General features: G+C 50.7%; 1 protein-coding gene across 3 annotated transcripts in view; it reads right to left on the bottom strand.

Annotated features, from left to right (window-relative positions):
- Window positions 1–9588: 9588 nt before the first annotated feature.
- The window catches only part of CATSPER3 (cation channel sperm associated 3), a 46542-nt gene continuing 37368 nt past the window's right edge, over window positions 9589–18762 (bottom strand). For 2 of the 3 annotated variants that reach the window (XM_061423538.1, XM_061423539.1), the window contains one exon: window positions 9589–18313. In XM_061423538.1, coding sequence (XP_061279522.1) covers window positions 18208–18313 — 106 coding nt within the window. In that variant the 3' untranslated portion in view covers window positions 9589–18207. The remainder of the gene's footprint in view (window positions 18314–18762) is intronic. The other variant, XR_009737562.1, reaches the window with a different exon arrangement.

Here is an 18762-nt window from a genome sequence, read left to right as displayed (position 1 = left end):
GCCTGTAAAATTCTGCTTCCCTTAAGTAAGTCATTTCTAATGGCAAAACAAAATGTTTGCAGCTGCAGCGGGTGAGGAAGGAGGGGTTAGTATTCTGCTTTAGAGTCACCTTGTGATGGGCAATGCCCTGGGGCTGGGCCCAGGCAGGCCCTAGCTGGGATGCGGTATGGCCATGGGCTTAGTCATGGGTTAATAGCTGGAGAGCCCTGTGCATGCATTCCCAGACCGGGTCAGTACTGACTCTGAGGTCAGGAGTGTTGGTCCTACTATACAGATGATGGAACTAGGGCTCCATCACACTATGCAGTGGGCCAAGGTCACACGGATTCCAAAGTCAAGCATCTTTCCATGGTCTTCTCACCTTCAGAGGAGGAGTAAGGAGGGGTCCTTCCTGCGGGATGGCTCAGCCTGATTCTGTAGGACTTGGAGTGCCGGGATCTGAGAAGGACAGGGCCAGATACACAGGCTGGGGGAGGGAGGTGGGGGAAGGGAAGGTTGGGGCAGGGGGGCTGGAGCCAGACCACCCCTCCCCCAACGGCTCCAGTCCAGAGCTCCGACCCCTCACTCTCTGGAAACATAAACACAATCACATCTGGACTCAGAGTGCCTCCCCGACTCACACATCTGCCAAGGCCAGGGGGCCCTGGTCTCAGCTGAGGGCAGGAGGCAGGGGAGACCTAGAAGGAGGTGGGACTAGAGGGAAGTGGGAGGCAGAGAGGCCTCTCTGAATGTCAGGCTCAGCCTCAGGTGAGAGGAGGGCCGAAGAGGGGTTCTGGTGGAGACTTACTGTGGCTGTGGGGCCACAGGGCAAAGAACTGCAGCCGGGAGGAGAGGCAAAAGCTGAATGACCCCACTGTCCCATCAGGGACCATGGCCGAGGTGAGTGCAGGACCCAGCCTTGGGTCCCACCCAGCTATTCTGACCTAGGGAACTCTGTGGCTGCAGAGAGTAGCCAGCTCTCCCCAGCTACACCAGCTGCAGGGTCATCTCTGGAGGGGGTGCTAAGGAATATGCGGGGCTTTAAGAGCCAAGTCCTCTGAGAAATGGCAGAAAGTGCTAGTCCTGCTCTGTCTGAAGAGGACTGGGGAGGTTCATTCAACATTTACTGCACTCCTGCCCCTGGTGCTGGGGACGGAGAAGTAGGAAACACAGTCCCTGCTCTCGTGGACAAGTAAACAAACACGCATAATTACAAACTGGGCTGAGTGCTTTTGAAGAAAAAGAACAGGGTGTTGTGAGTAAGAAGAGAAAAAAAAAAAGTCCTGCCTCAAACAGGATAGCCAGGCAAGGCTTTTCAGTGGAGGTGGCGCCATCTCTGTCTTTAGTGGCAAGTGTCATCATTTACTGAGCCCTTCAGGAACTAGAGCCCCCTGCACTTCTCATAGATGAGCACCCTTACCTGCACAGCAGCCCTGCAAGAAGGATCCTCATTGTCCCCTTTCCCTGATGAGGCCCCAGAGGCTTAAAGAACTCATACAGTAGGAGTGATGGAGTGGATTCAAACCCTGTCACTCCCCACTCTGCACAAGGCTACCACATGCCAATTACCATGGACAACTTCAGGGGTAGGGGGCGCTGTCTGATCTTAAAGAGATCATAATTTCTGCTGGCAACATAGGACTTGTTCAGTTGTTAAGTGTCCAGCTCTTTGTGACCCCATGGATTGCAGCATGCCAGGCTCCCCTATCCTTCACTGTCTCCCAGAATTTGTTCCAATTAATGTCCATTGAGTCGGTGATGCTATATCTAACCATCTCATCGTCTGCCAGCCCCTTCTTCTTTTGCCTTCAATCTTTCCCAGCATCAGGATCTGTTCCAATGAGTCAGCTTCTCGCATCAGGTGGCCAAAGTAACATAGGACTGGACCTCAGAAAACACAGGCAGACTTGTTCTTACCTGATCCTGACAAAGTGAGCCCTAAAGGGCTGCTACAGGCTTAGAGAGGCCACAAATGAGGGTTGGGGGACAAGAGGCTGGTGCCCAGCACTGCCTTGAAGGCACAGTGGGCACCAATGGAGAGTGGGGTGAGCCCCCGTGTGCACCCCTCATAATGCCTGGTCATTGCAGGAAAGGAACGGAATCGCTCCCCTGGCTTCATGGCCACAGTCAGGCTGCAGGCCTCCGTCTGGGCCCCTGAGTCACCTGGAGCGCGAAGGGATCACGGCTGGAAAGGCTGCCTTGCCAGGGGGCACTGCCTGAGGAGTCCCTGGGGTGGCTCTGGGTGGCCCTCTCTCCACATGCCTCAGCCTGCTGCTGCTCCCTGGTAGGATAGTAACAGGGCCTCAGTCACCTTCTTCCCAGGGACCTCCCCTTCTCCTGGGGTGCTTACTTGGCTCTGGCATCCATGGGAACTTTTGCTGTGGTCTTTGAAAGCAAGAGTTTGAGTTCTGCCTCTACCTCTGAGTTGCCTTGGGCAAGAGAGTTAAGGTCTCTGAGGCTGTTTCCTCTTTAGTGAAAGGGAATAACAACAATCACTTAACACAGTTGTCTAAAAGGAGTAAATGACATCACGCACATAAAGTGTTAGCTGTGGTGCTGGCATACAGTAAGTGCTCGATAATTTGTTGCTTTTGATGAAATTGTGATTGTAGATGCTATTGTTATTATTAACGTGAGCTGTCCTGCCTCTTCTCCTGAGGGCCCTGTCCCCCACTTTCCACATTAATGAGGCTTCTGTAAGTTTCTCAACAGGTTATTTCTGAAAATGTCATTTAGGACTCACCTTGGTTTTCCCTCAGGCTTTGCTGAATGCCATGAACGTGAGTCATGATTGACAGTCCTTTGACTCCCCTACCCGCCCCACTCCATCCCACCCCCAGGAGCCCAGCCTGTTGTCCTGTGGTCCAGTCCTCCCACCACACTCCATGGGCAGACCCTGGGAGACCCAGAGGAACCAAGCCCACTTCCTGCTGTCCATTGGGTGTGTGGAGGAGAACATGGGCTGGGCCAGTCAGCACTCTGAGAGGTGAGCCTCGGGAACAGAGGGCACATGCCCAAAGTGCTGCCTGAAGGGCTCCCTGCAACGTGGGGTGAAGACGCCCAAACACTTCTTGTTGTGTTACTTCATTTTACCGACAGCCAACATTAGGCCCTTACTGAGTGCTGCGTCCCCATGCCAGCACTGTGTAAGAATTAGGCAGTATATAAGCATTCGCTCCTCACAGCGGGGAAGGGCTTGCTAGTCTCTCACTGGAAGAAACCGAAACTCGGAGAGAACTGAAAGCTCATCCAAGATGGCCCAGCTCATGGAGAAAAGGGCCAGGACCTGCACTCCAGCCCTCTGCCCAGGGTCCAGGTGCCACCCCCACTGCACTGTACACCCTCCGACTGGAAGCGCATTTGTACTGTGCTGGGGGTGGGGGGTGGGCTGCGGAGGAGAGAAACAATTATAATTCAGGTCCAGAGGACTCAGCTGTCCTCTGGGAGAGAGGAAAAGATCCCAGGTCTTGCCTTCACCGAGCTCACTCGGCTGTGTGGGAGAGAAGCGGGGGACCAGGTGACAGCCGGGACTGAGGAAGCCCTGGGGTGGGCAGGCAGGACACAGAGAAGCTGCCTGGCGAAGGCAGGGCCCTGGGATATCAACCATTAAATCCAAACTCCCATTCGGTGTTATGAGTTTCTCATTTCCTATATGGGTGCTGCCAGTCTGCCTCCCTCTGGGAGCTCTCCCAGGCTTCCTCCCACAGCCCGTGCTGACCCGCCTCCTTGCCCCTCTCCCCACAGGAGCTCCAGTCTTCACACTCCTGTGCTGTCTCTTCACCGGGCCTGGCCCTTGCCTCCCAGTTGACGGTGTAGCCCAGAGCTGGTGTCCACTGACAGAGAGGCTGCAGGGCCCCTAGGAGGCACAGCCCCAGAGCCCAGCCATGGGCTGGTGAGCCTGCGGGCCTGCGAATCAGGACGCTGGAGGGGAGCAGGTCTAGGGACAGGAGGCTGCCTGTGAAGCAGGGTGAAGGCTGAGGGCAGATGAAAGCTGCGCTGGGTGACTGGTCACATGGCCCCACGCCTCCTTCTGCACCGTCCCCTGCTATGGGCTGTACATGTTTTATTTATCTTGTGAGCCTCATTTTTAGATGAGGAAGCCGAGACTCGGGGTGTCCAGCTTGAGAGCCTTGGATCCCAGCCTGTCCTACTGCAGACAGAGTCCACAGCTTAACCTCTGTGAGTACCGCCTCCTGGAAGCAGGGCACTAGCAGCAGGGTCTCTTCAGCCCCTGAGACCCAGGATGTATTGGCAAATAGGTGTGGACAGTGACGTGTGGAGAAATGTCTGCACACAGTTGGTGCTGAAGAAGGATTTGCTAAATAAAAGAAGTGGAGGGCTGTCTTCCTTTATGCCTTCCTCCACTTGACATGTCCTGGCCTCCAGCCTCTCCCCAGTCCTTTCTCTCTTCTCTTGCTTCTTTCCTTATTCCTCTCACCATTCAACTCCCCACCATTCAGCACAAGCACTGCTTTTAAAAGTGTATCTGAACAACAACAGTTCAAACATGGGCAAAGCACTTGAACAGACATTTCTCCAAATAAGACATACAAATGGCCAATAAGCACATGAAAAGATGCTCAACATCACTAGTCATTGCTGCTGCTGCTGCTAAGTTGCTTCAGTCGTGTCCAACTCTGTGCAACTGCATGGACGGCAGCCTACCAGGCTCCTCCGTCCATGGGATTTTCCAGGCAAGAGTACTGGAGTGGGGTGCCATTGCCTTCTCCATCACTAGTTGTTCAGTTCAGTTCAGTTCAGTCGCTCAGTCATGTCCGACTCTGTGACCCCATGAATCGCAGCACACCAGACCTCCCTGTCCATCACCATCTCCCGGAGTTCACTCAAACTCATGTCCATCAAGTCAGTGATGCCATCCAGCCATCTCATCCTCTGTTGTCCTCTTCTCCTCCTGCCCCAATCCCTCTTAGCATCAGGGTCTTTTCCAGTAAGTCAACCCTTCGCATGAGGTGGTCAAAGTATTGGAGTTTCAGCCTCAGCATCTTTTCTTCCAATGAACACCCAGGACTGATCTCCTTTAGGATGGACTCGTTGGATCTTCTTGCATTCCAAGGGACTCACAAGAGTCTTCTCCAGCACCACAGTTCAAAAGCATCAATTCTTCGGCGCTCAGCTTTCTTCACAGTCCAACTCTCACATCCATACATGACCACTGGAAAAACCATAGCCTTGACTAGACGGACCTTTGTTGGCAATGTAATATCTCTGCTTTTGAATATGCCATCTAGGTTAGTCATAACTTTCCTTCCAAGGAGTAAGCGTCTTTTAATTTCATGGCTGCAATCACCATCTGTAGTGATTTTGGAGCCCAGAAAAATAAAGTCTGACACTGTTTCCACTGTTTCCCCATCTATTTCCCATGAAGTGATGGGACCAGATGCCATGATCTTCGTCTTCTGAATGTTGAGCTTTAAGCCAATTTTCTCACTCTCCACTTTCACTTTCATCAAGAGGCTTTTTAGTTCCTCTTCACTTTATGCCATAAGGGTGGTGTCCATCTGCATATTTGAGGTTATTGATTATTTCTCCCGGCAATCTTGATTCCAGCTTGTGCTTCCTCCAGCCCAGCGTTTCTCATGATGTACTCTGCATATAAGTTAAATAAGCAGGGTGACAATATACAGCCTTGACGTACTCCTTTTCCTATTTGGAACCAGTCTGTTGTTCCATGTCCAGTTCAAACTGTTGCTTCCTGACCTGCATATAGGTTTCTCAAGAGGCAGGTCAGGGGGTCTGGTATTCCCATCTCTTGAAGAATTTTCCACAGTTTATTGTGATCCACACAGTCAAAGGCTTTGGCATAGTCAATAAAGCAGAAATAGATGGTTTTCTGGAACTCTCTTGCTTTTTTGATGATCCAGCAGATGTTGGCAATTTGATCTCTGGTTCCTCTGTCTTTTCTAAAACCAGCTTGAACATCTGGAAGTTCATGGTTCACGTATTGCTAAAGCCTGGCTTGGAGAATTTTGAGCATCGCTTTACTAGCATGTGAGATGAGTGCAATTGTGCGGTAGTTTGAGCATTCTTTGGCATTGCCTTTCTTTGGGATTGGAATGAAAACTGACCTTTTCCAGTCCTGTGGCCACGGCTGAGTTTTCCAAATTTGCTGGCATATTGAGTGCAGCACTTGCACAGCATCATCTTTCAGGATTTGAAATAGCTCAACTGGAATTCCATCACCTCCAATAGCTTTGTTCATAGTGATGCTTTCTAAGGCCCACTTGACTTCACATTCCAGGATGTCTTCCTCAGTGATCACACCATTGTGATTATCTTCGTCGTGAAGATCTTTTTTGTACAGTTCTTCTGTGTATTCTTGCCACCTCTTCTTAATATCCTCTGCTTCTGTTAGGTCCATACAATTTCTGTCCTTTATCGAGCCCATCTTTGCATGAAATGTTCCCTTAGTATCTCTAATTTTCTTGAAGAGATCTCTAGTCTTCCCCATTCTGTTGATTTCCTCTATTTCCTTGCATTGATCGCTGAGGAAGGCTTTCTTATCTCTCCTTGCTATTCTTTGGAACTCTGCATTCAAATAGGAATATCTTTCCTTTTCTCCTTTGCTTTTCACTTCTCTTCTTTTCACAGCTATTTGTAAGGCCTCCTCAGGTAGCCATTTTGCTTTTTTGCATTTCTTTTCCATGGGGATGGTCTTGATCCCTGTCTCCTGTACAACGTCATGAACCTCCATCCATTGTTTATCAGGCACTCTATCAGATGTAGTCCCTGAAATCTATTTCTCACTTCCACTGTATAATCATAAGGGATTTGATTTAGGTCATACCTGAATGGTCTAGTGGTTTTCCCTACTTTCTTCCATTTAAGTCTGAATTTGGCAATAAGGAGTTCATGATCTGAGCCACAGTCAGCTCCCGGTCTTGTTTTTGCTGACTGTATAGAGCTTCTCCATCTTTGGCTGCAAAGAATATAATCAATCTGATTTCAGTGTTGACCATCTGGTGATGTCCATGTGTAGAGTCTTCTCTTGTGTTGTTGGAAGAGGATGTTTGCTATGACCAGTGCTTTTTCTTGGCAAAACTCTATTAGTCTTTGCCCTGCTTCATTCCGTATTCCAAGGCCAAATTTGCCTGTTACTCCAGGTGTTTCTTGACTTCCTACTTTTGCATTCCAGTCCCCTATAATGAAAAGGACATCTTTTTTGGGTATTAGTTCTAAAAGGTCTTGTAGGTCTTCATAGAACCGTTCAACTTCAGCTTCTTCAGCATTACTGGTTGGGGCATAGACTTGGATTACTGTGATATTGAATGGTTTGCCTTGGAAACGAACAGAGATCGTTTTGTCATTTTTGAGATTGCATACAAGTACTGCATTTCTGACTCTTTTGTTGACCATGATGGCTACTCCATTTCTTCTAAGGGACTGCTGCCCGCAGTAGTAGATATAATGGTCATCTGAGTTAAATTCACCCATTCCAGTCCATTTCAGTTCGCTGATTCCTAGAATGTCGACATTCACTCTTGCCATCTCATTTGACCACTTCCAATTGGCCTTGATTCATGGACCTGACGTTCCAGGTTCCTATGCAGTATTGCTCTTTACAGCATCGGACCTTGCTTCTATCACCAGTCACATCCACAGCTGGGTATTGTTTTTGTTTTGGCTCCATCCCTTCATTAGGGAGATAAAAATCAAAACCACTAGGAGATACCACTAGTGTATTATGATGGCTCTTACCAAGAAGGCAGAAAATAACAAGTGTCAGGGAGGATGTGGAAAAACTGAAACCTTTGTGCATTGCTGGTAGAAATGTAAAATGTTGCTGCTGTGGAAAACAGCACAACGATTTCTTAAAAAAACAAAACGAAACATAGAATTACTATATGACCCAGATATTTCACTTCTGGGTATATACAAAAGAGAAACAAAAGCAGAGACTCAAACAGATATTTATACACCCACGTTCATAGCAGCATTATTAACAATAGCCTAAAAATGGAGCAACCCACGTCCATCAACAGATGAATAAACAAAATGTAGGATACTACTCGGCTTTGAAATAGCCGGAAACTCTGACAGACGCTACAACATGAATGAACCTTGAAGACACTGTGCTAAGTAAAATAAGCCAATCACAAAACAACAGCCACTGTATGATTCCACCTGTATGAGCTACCCGGAGTAGGCAAACTCATCCAGACAGACAGGAAGATGGTGGTTGCCAGGGGCAGGGAGGAAAGGGGAGGGGGAGTTCGTGTTTAATGTGTAGAGAGCTTCATTTGGGGATGATGAAGAATTCTGAGAGATGGTGGTGATGGTTACAGTAAGTATGATATGAATGTACTTAATGTCACTGAATTCTGTTCTTTAAAAAAGGCTAAAATGGCAAATTTCACACTATGTGCATTTTCAACTTTTTTTTTTTTTAAGTGTATCTGTGTGTATGCCTCTGCCTACCCAGAGAGGCATTCAGAGGGTGGTACCCAGGACTTCTGGAGGCTGAACCCACTACCAGAGCCAGTCTGCTGCTTGCTGGAAGAACTTTCCCTGCAACCCTCTTCAGCAGGTACCCTTTGAGGCCCCAGTTACAGCTGAGCCCCATGTGGGCCCACCCCATCCTCCATCCCTCTGTGCAGCAGAGCACTGAGACCTCATTAAAGTCCCTACTAAGTGTCTGCTATACGGCCAAGAGAAAGTAAGTGGGGCTGATGACTTTGCTGTAAGTTTAGCATAAAATTAAATAATAGATTTGCCACTGCCTTTTCTTTTTAAACTGAGCTTCTCTGCCAAAACACTAAACAAGACAATCTACAGAACATTACATATGTACGGTACCATTTTTATTTTTATACACAGAGAAATTTCTGGATGTGCACAGTGTTAACAGCAGCTACCTTTGGGTGGTAGGAAACAGGATTTTTTTTTCATTTTTCCTTTCCAAGTTTTTTTGCACTGAGCATGTTTATTACTTTAGTCATGACAGGATGAATCAAATATTATTTTTTAAATGCAAGAAACTGTGATCTGCAGGGCAGCGAGTGGCCTTCTGCCTACAGGTCCCTGTCCTTACCCTAGAGGGGTCAGTCACCACCTCCCCCAGATGAAGTGTCAACACCCAGGATTCAGTCTCACACATGGAGGGGGAACAGGCCAGTAATGACAGGTGGTGTCAAGTAAATCTTTACAGATTTTGACAGAAATGAAAATTTTTGTTTTCAAATACTTTCTTCTTTAAACAGATGTCAAATTAGTCGGTGCCAAGAGGAGTGTTCAGAGAGAAGAATTTGTAATGAGCTTGTGTCGCGAAGCAGAGAGAACTCAGTTTAAAAAGGCTCTCATGAGCGGGGCGCCCACCCCTGTCCCCTTTGTCCCCTCACCCTCTCAGTCCTCCAACTCAGCAGCCTATTTACACTCTCACCTTGCCTGCACACATACACGTGCACACACACACACACACACACACCACGTGTGCCTGCCAGCCAGCGTGATCATGGAATCTTTATTAAAGAGGTCCAAATTACCAAGGTTTTACTGCACTACTAAAAATAGTCATGCTTACTTAGCCTGTTTAATAAGCACACCATTTCTAATTTTTCTGCCTGAGTAAACTGAAACATCATTCCAGAAATACATTTTTGCTGAAACAAGAAGGCTTGTTTTTTCCGTCTTCGTTCATACCCTCTTCTCCCTCTTTCCCCTTCTGCCTCTTCTCTCCGTCCCCTGTGTCCCCCTCAGCCCCCCACCCTTCTCTTTGTGAAATTTCAAAACACAAAGGGGAAAGGAACAGTAATTTGGACTTGGCTTTTACGCAAAATGGACCAATTTTTTTTAAGTGTTGGTAATTTGTCCCGAAAATGGATATAGGGAGTTGGGCTGGAAAGGCTTTGAAGAATGGGCTTTTATGAGTGGAAAATGAGGCCTGAGTGTGCGGGAATGTGAGCTCTGCCTCCCTGCGTGCCTGGGACGGTGCGGCACGTGTGATGACCGCGGCTGAGAGCGCCATTACCACCATTATCACATTATATGATTAGCATTCAGCAGAATCAGACAAAGCGTATTAACCCATTTAATTGAACCAAGGGCTTAACGTCCCAGTGACTTCACGGAAAGTGCTTGGCAAACCCTCCAAGACATTGCAGCCACAAAGCAGCCGGCCACTTTGCCGCTTGCCAGGCTGTGGCGGGGCCTGTGAGGGTTTCCCCAAACTGTTCCCTCCTGTGGCCTCTCTGGGAACTTTCCAGGACACACTGGGATGGATGCTGATCCCCACCCTTACTCTAGCCTTTTCACGCACACTCCTCTCTCTTCCTTTGGGCAAATCTGATCTAATAAAGATATATTTAGACAAAACACACACATAGAGGACAGTGTGGCAAAGGAGCCCTCCTGCATCTCCCAAACTAGCACTCCTGCTGAGTCACAGAGGCTGGTCCCTGAGTACAGGACACCACTCATGGCTCCTCTGAGCCTGGTGTCCACGCCTCCAAAGCTGCTGCTTCTTCCCTGGTCTCTGGCTGAGGCCACCCCAGGGAAGTCCCCTAGGCTCGCAGAGACTGGCCCAACCCATCAAGGCAAAAATGCCCACTAAGCCCAAAGTTGGGGGAGGTGCCTGGGGGAGGGCTGGGACCCTCTGGATTCTAGCCCCTGGCCTGGGCTCCTTGTCCCTTCCTGGAGCCCAGCTTTCCTCTTCTGCCAGTGGGCACTGGACCTGCCTGCCTGCTTCCTGGAGTCTGCTGGCAGGGTTTGAAGGAACCATGGATGTGACCAGTACGTAAGGCTTTCGGTTGGGCTATTGCTTAAATTGTCCTTTATCATTTCACCAACTTCCTACCACTGGAGAATCTCTGAGTGGGAAAGCTCTTTCCTGGTCAACATGCCTAGCCTCCTCCCCATTAGATTCTTACCCAGTGCTCCTGCCAGCTGGCCGCATAGGGAAATATCTCACTTGATTTCACTGGGGACGATGGCCAGCAGGCCTCAGCAGGTATGCTGCACTGCCCCCACATCCTCCACCAGGATAGGAGCTACCACTTGAGTGAGACTACATCACCTTCTCACCCTGAAGTCCATTTCCGTGAGGTCTGGGCAGCAAGGCACAGCGAGATCCCATCACAGGCCCAGCCCAGCCAACCTCCAGGGGGTGAGAGCCAGAGACTAGTAGGGTAAGAGTGTGGACTTTGGAGTTAGACAGAACCTGGGTTTGTCTATACCCAAGTGCAACACTACCACTTACTGCCACATAACCTCTGTAAGCCTCAGTTTCCTCATCTGCTCAATGGGAATAAATGTGAAAAGCTATGTGTAGTGTCTGGCACTGTGCCTGTGACATGCCAGGCTCAAAACACCTCCTGGGTCTCTGCTGCCTGCTTTCTCCCTCCACACTGGGACTCTGAAGCTGACTGATGTCAGCTGGTCTATCACTGGCATCCAGGCAACCTCCAGCGTAACTTCTCAGTTCACAGCCCTCCTCACCTGGTCCTAGAGGAATTAAGGTCTGATCGAAGGACAGGTATGAAAGTTCAAGGGTGAGAGGATGAAAAAGGAGCTATCAAGGCAACCAGAGCAATCTGGGAAGGCTTCCTCTTAAAGGGGACCTGATGCTGAGTCATGATGGACAGGGCGATGGGAATAGGTGTGCAGGAGTGAAGGTGGGGAGAGGAAACAGAGACAGAAGAGAGGAAATTTAAGTGCTAGGTACAGGGCAGCAGGCTGTTCTCAGAGAGGAAGCAGGGATCACAACGGCCGGGTCACTGGCCTGCTTCCAGACTGCCACGCCCAGGTCCCTAGGATCCTGCTAGTATACGTGCCCAGTCTCCCCTGCCCTTGCTCGCACTGCGGGTGGCAGCCACACCAGCTTCTTTCCTGTGTGTCTGCAGTTCCTTCTGCCTGGAATGCCCTTCCATCTACCACAGGCATAGTTGTGCATGCATACACATGCACACTCACACACATGCACACTGTTTAACCTTTTTTGTTTTTTTGCTATACCATGCATCATGTAGGATCTTAGTTTCCCGACCAGGGATTGAACCTGGGCCCTTGGCAGTGAGAGCATGGAACCCTAACTGCTGGACCACCAGGGAATTCCCAGAACATTTTTCAAGATGAAAACTGTTGTTTTTTCTGATTACAAAGACATATTGATTCTTAAAATTCAAAAGGTTCAGAAAAGAGTGAGGACAAAGTCAAGACCACCATCCCAGCACTAAAATGATTGTTCCTCCAGACATCACTCAGCATACACACGTGTGCATGTACATGTGTTACCCACTCTCACTCACTGTTACATAAAAGACGTATCACAGGTAGCTTTAGAAGCCACTTTTTCAATCATATAATATCAGGAACATCTATTCTTATCAACAAATCATTGTTTTAAGGGCCATATGTATGGACTCATACTAATTCGACCAGTCTCCCCACCAATGGGAGTTGATTTCTTTCGCTGTGTTTCCATCACATCTCGGTGCATTTGTCATTTGGCTCTTCAGGATAATTTCATAAGCAGAACTGCTGGCCCATGGGAACACACAAGTAAAATCTCATGCACACTGCCTTCTGAGAAAGCCACACCTCTTTGCACTGCCAAAAGTGGACAGGGTGCCACCTCATGCCCTGGCCAAGGCTAGGTTTTGTCTATCATATTTGCCACTTGAAAGGGAATATCTCACTGCCAGTGTGTGTGTGGTTTTATTTCTCCCTTTCCAAATGGTGCACGTATGCACAGTTCTGCACCTGGGTTTTTCCACCTGACACTTCTTTCACACCTTTTCCACTTGCTCATTTGTGAATCAGGTAAAAAGTCACTGACGCAGGTCAAGAACCTCCCAAAGCACCCCGAATGCCCACAGCTTCTCCCCTTGCTGATGAGGTGTCAGAAGGCACAGGAGCAGGCAGAGGGCCAGAAAGGACTGAACACAGCATCACCACCTAGGACGCAGCCTCCTGGGCCCGGGGCCGCTCTGCACAGCCCTGTCTGACAAGGCCGGCTCATCCTGCCTGCTGAGCTCATGCCTGCTTGGAGCGTCCCGTCAGCCCAGCCAAGCCTCCCAGGGCCTGCTTGACTGGAACCCAGGGAAGGGTGATTTCTAAGCCAAACCCCTCTTCTGCCCAGGCTATAATTTCCTGATTAGGCACCACAGTCACCACCCATCTGCACACACTGATTGCTTCCTGCTACCGTCTCCATCCCTGGAGCTCCCAGGGCTGCTAAGTCAGGACCCACTGGGCCAGCAGACTTCAGAGCCTCCACGAGGCAACAAGAAGGGGCCAGGAAACTGGCTAAATGAGGCTGGTCTGAGGGACCACCCCTTCTCCTCCCAGAGGCAGGCCCTGCTCAGGAGGGAATCATGGTTTGATTTTTAGAGTTCAAAGAATCGCTTTGATAAGAAAGAACAAGGCTGCTGTGAGACCGCAGAGGATGTATGGTCTGCGTTCAGATACTGACTCTGCCCTCCAATGATGATCTCACCAAGTAACAGTCTTTCTGAGTGTTGTCTGCCCACTTGTAAGATGAGGATAACATTTCCCTAGAGGATTGTTGCACAGTATCATAGCAGAGTGGTTAGAGCCAGAAATGCTTGGTTCTTCCCTCTTAGTTATACAGCCTTGGGTACATTGCCTCTGTGAACCTCAGTTTTGCCACCTGTTTAATGGGAATAATGAAAGTACCTAAGCGTTGTTATGAGTTTCAAATCATGTATGTCAAAGTATTTGAAACAGAACTACTGATAAAACAGAAGGTGGTATTTTCCACAGTCAACAAAGAGAATAGGTCATACCTCTGGAGCCTCGGCTGGACCGCTGCTTGGACTCTTCCCTCGCTGGTCCAGCAGCATGTTTTGAAGAGTCTTTTCACCTCACGCCCCAATCCTAGACATCAAGGCCCCAGTGGGGAAGGAGGAAGTCAAGGGGCAGTTGTGCTCTCAGGATCCTGAACTGGGGCAGTGGGGGGCCTCTGCTGTGAGAGGCCATTGTCCCATTACCAGATTACAAAAGTTGGGGGTCAACCTAAGAATTTTACAGCAGACTTTTCATCCCCCGTTGGCCTCTTCACACCTCCCGTTGAGACCTCAGTTTCACTTTGCAGAAAGCCAGTCACACTTAGTGCCATTGCCCTCAGGAGTACTGCATCTAGAGGCCTCAAATCACAGCTGGGGGCTCAGTGGTGGTTTTTAAAGCCCTCTCAATGTATACCAATTTTAGCCTAGGAGGTCCCTATGACAAATGGCCATCTTATAACATAGATCCCACATAATCAGATCTCTTCATGGGGCTCCATTTTCAAAAGACAAGGTTCAGCAACCAGAAATCATCCCTCAATAAGTCCCATCATTAATGGCCTCTCTCCAGGAGTGTCACTGGGGATCCGGTTCTCACCCAACAAGGATGCCTGTCCCCACCTGTCCCCTTTCCATTCTCGCCCTCCAGCTGGGTCAGAGTCTCGGTTCAGAGCCTCTGACTCGTGGCCTCAGATTTTACTTCCTTCTTCCTCCCTGTCCCAGCTCCTATCCTATAGGTCTAGTGAGCCTCTCCCATTATGCTGCTTCTCCGCCATGAAGGAGAAGCCAGGAGCCGACCAAGAAAGCACCAACGCTTCCCTTTCCTTCCGGCTCTCCAGCCCTGCCTCCCCCATATCCCCAGGGCTGCAATGCACCAAACCTCAGGTGAAATCAGAGCAAGAACTCGGGGAGGTACAGCACGTGGCCAACCACGCACAGAGGACATTCTTGGTGCAGAGTGTAGGGCAGAGTGAGGTACACGCATGTTGGTAAATCTTACCCCGTTACACTGAGTGCCTTTCTCCCTCATTTCCCAACCCCTGTAACTAGAATCAACAATGATTACCTCTCCTTCCTGAGTAGCCTAGTTAGGAATTCAGAGCCATCTTCTCCTGACCTGGTGAAGGGCAGTTTGTTATAGGTGTCCCGTCTAACCCACCATTTGGGGAAAATTTCAAGGTGTGCAGTCTCCAGCATCTCAGTATTGAGTTTTTAGGGACTGTTGGAATAAAGAGGAGCACTTATAGTCTCAGTCACTGCCTGGATTTCCATATTACAGAGACTGCTTCCTGCTGGTGGAATCAACAAGCAGTTAAAAAAAAAAAAAAAACAATCCGGCCACCTTCCAAATACCTCTAGCCTTGGATTCCATATTCCTTCCTACAAGAGCTGGGGGAGGGCCTGGGAGTGACCAGAAGACTTGAGCCCAGGTCCTGGGTATCCCACTGCAGCCCCAAACTACCCAGCTGGCAGGATGGAGATAGGCAAGCCATCTGGGGACAGCTCTGCCGGATCCCCGGGTAGGGGGGCGGTGGGTAGGAGGAGGGTCCTGCTTTCCACAGCCAGGCCTGGGCAAGCAGAGCCACTTGTGCCCGAAGCAAATCAACTGAAAGCCTTGGCCAAGCCTGTTTGAGTTGGTGAGAGCCCAAGTGGGAATTCCAATCTGCCAGTGTTTGCTCTGCAGGCAAATAGAGCCAAACAGAATGCTGCTTGGGGACTTTACGCCAAATATCCACTGGCTTGAGCTGCCAGCAGTGCTGAGCCAGCCCTCTGCACATCAACCTGTCCCAGTTCCTGCTCTGTGAAGGCCTTCTGCTTGCGCCCTGCCAGGCAGAGTGCCCTTCTACACCGCAGCCCTGCGGCCCATGCCTGGGCTTCCCTCCTGGGCCCCAGGCCCTGCAGGCCCAACGGGTCATCTGGCCACCCTGCACCAGCTCCACCTGGATGCCCATTCTCCCCAACTCCCAGGTTCCCGACCTCAGCTTCCTGCTCTCAGCTCCGTACTTTCCACCCCTGGTACTGTGTCATTGGCCTGGTCCCTCTCAGCCCCTGGCCAGGCCAGCCCGCTGCAGCTGGCCACATAGTAGAGGCAGAGCTGACAACCAGGAAGCGCGGACCACAGCTGATCGTGTCTTTTCTTTTTTTAAACACTCTCAGGTTTTTTTAAACACTCATCATCAAATAAAATGATCCTTATAGCGAGACGTGAGTTCAGTCCCTGGGTCAGGAAGACCCCCTGGAGGATGAAATTGCTACCCATTATTGTATTCTTCGGAGAAGGCAATGGCACCCCACTCCAGTACTTTTGCCTAGAAAATCCCATGGACGGAGGAGCCTGGTAGGCTGCAGTCCATGGGGTCGCTAAAGTCGGACACGACTGAGCGACTTCACTTTCACTTTTCACTTTCATGCATTGGAGAAGGAAATGGCAACCCACTCCAGTGTTCTTGCCTGGAGAATCCCAGGGACGGGAAGCCTGGTGGGCTGCCGTCTATGGGTCACACAGAGTCGGACACGACTGAAGCGACTTAGCAGCAGCAGCAGCATTGTATTCTTGCCCGGAAAACCCCATGGACAGAGGAGCCTTGTGGGCTACAGTCCATGGGGTCACAAAGAGTCAGACATGACTGAGCAACTAACACTATAGCTGGACAGTTTTATCAGCCCATTTCTCAGACGAAATAGCTAAGGTTTCAAAAGACCAGACACCTTGCCCAAGGCCGCCTGATTAAGAAATCCATGCCTCCTGACTCTAAAACTGTGGTACTCACAAACTTGCCTCCCTGAGGAATTTTTAAAACCTTTTGTTCACCCACAGAGGCCTAGGCCAGTTCCCGCATGTTTCCTAGTGAAAGCAGGGGAGGTATTTTCACATTCCCCCAAGCAACCCTGGCACATCAAGAGTGGACAGTTGGCAACATCTGCCTTGTCCCAGCCCTAAATCAGAGCCACTGCCTGAGGCCGGCACGCTGGGCTGTCTGGGCTGTCTGGGCTGTACACACTAGAGCCCCCCTAGAAGCCCCCAACCTGGAGTCACCCCCTTCACTGCTAGGCACTGGAGGCATCCCTCGCTTACTTCAGGGCCCCCTCCAGGGCAGAGAGTTCTCTCCAGTCCAGGAAGGGGCAAGGCCATGCTTCCTACCCTTGGAGGACTCCCCAGGGCATGGCGACGGGTCTCATGCTCTAGAGCAGTCCTTCTCGGTAGTTTCGCACGATGCTCAATTTGGTCCTGAGTGTGAACATTTGCAAATGGAAATGATTTGAGTATCTCGGAGGACACATGCTCTCTACAGTCAAGCAATTACTGTCACTTCCTCAGGGACATTTCTTCTCAGCCATTCTAGGCAACCATGGGAACGAAAATGGCCAGGAGGAGACTGTGGCTTTCTCATCACGGAACCACCAGCACAACTCAGGAAAGAGCAGTAAAGGCTTCCGCAGGCCCTTGTCTTCCTCTGGCTTCAGGGGTGCCGTCATCCAGGCCTGGAGCTCACGGACCCCCATGGGGCCTTGTCCATCCATTCTCAATTCTATGTGTTTTTCTACTTATCATCCTTCCCAGGGTGGGCCTGGCCTTTCTGTGCCCAGCAATATAAGCTGGTCTCCCACCCCAGCCCAACCTAGAACTCAGCACTTGTCCAAGAAGAGGGCCCTGCCAAGATGACAGGCCTCAAGAACACTCCCCAGAAACAAGAGCAGAGCAGGCACTGATGGGTCTCTGGTTTGGCCAGATGCGAGCAAGGGGTGCCAGCCACCCCCAGCCACCACCACCTGGGCCTTCAGATGGCTCCAACACTGGTGGGCCAGGGCCTTGCTGACTGTGGGAGTCATCTGGCCGGGGATGACGTGGAAAAGGCTGCCTTTTGAGTAAAGGGCTCTAACTAAGGGAAGGGAGCAGCCCAAATGCCTGGTGCTGTCACCCTTCTGGGGCACCACTATCACCGTGAGCCTCAGGAAAAGCAGAGAAGAATTCCAGAGAGAGACCTCCATGGCACTGTGTGCAGAGAGAGAGCTGTGACCCTGCCAGCATGGGGGCCCACACAGGCGAGCCAGCAGAGCTTCCTAGGCCAGTGGGGCCACACCAGATCACACGAGCCATGCCCTCTCACGGGACTGTGGGAGGCCCTTCTCGGTCCAGGGTCCAGGTGGCTTTCCCAGGAGCCCAGTGGGACCTGGCTGCGGGGGTCGAGGGAAGGGAAAGCCAGCGTGGCCCCCAGGTGTGGCCTCTGGCCAGGGTGAGCCTTGAGCTCCTCTCTCCCCACTCCCCATTCCCAAGGTCTCGCTGTGTCATGTGAGGAGGAATCAAACTTCATGGGCACCAACTCGGGTCAGCTCCCAAAGGTAGACAGACGTCATGATCACAGCAACAGCCGCACAGAGGTCAACCCAGAAAACAAGTGTTCAATGGGGGGCGGTGGGGTTGGGTCACAGCCCCCGCGGTCCACGGTGGCTGGGTGCCCACATCCAGCTACTTCTCATCGACCTTCTCCGAGGACTTGGACTGCTTCTTCTGGGGCAAGTCTTCAAGCATGAGGCTCAGCACGTGCACAATCTCGTAGTACAGCTCCTGAAGCCTGGGAGTGGAGGAGGAGGGCCTTAGCTCACAGTGAGCTCCGCTCCACCTGGCCCTGCCCACTGCACGCTCACACCTGCATGTCCACCATACCTGGCAGGTGTGGGTCAGGAAAGAGCACGGACCTGAGAACCAGACTGGGCTGGGTGGGAAGGCCAGGTCGGCCAGGCTCCCTGGGATCTGGGAGGAAGTTCTCTCACTGCCCATGTTAGGTTGGAGACAGCAGACTCCTGGGCTCTGAGTTGAGGTGACTGCCTGAGGGCGGCCTGGACACTGCCAGAACCACTCTTGGGCCAACGCTGGGCATTCCTAGACCCCCTCCAGTGTACAAAGCCCTCCAGGGGGCTTTTGCTGAGACATCAGGCTAATTGTGCCCCTCTTCTTCCTGCAGTAGTGGCCAGCGTGAGCCCAGCTAACTCACACTGAGCACAGTCCCGAGCTTTACACACA

Source organism: Bos javanicus, chromosome 7, assembly GCF_032452875.1.
Source record: "Bos javanicus breed banteng chromosome 7, ARS-OSU_banteng_1.0, whole genome shotgun sequence".
In the NCBI taxonomy this organism is placed as follows: domain Eukaryota; kingdom Metazoa; phylum Chordata; class Mammalia; order Artiodactyla; family Bovidae; genus Bos; species Bos javanicus.
This window is presented reverse-complemented; position numbering and strand designations above follow the sequence as displayed.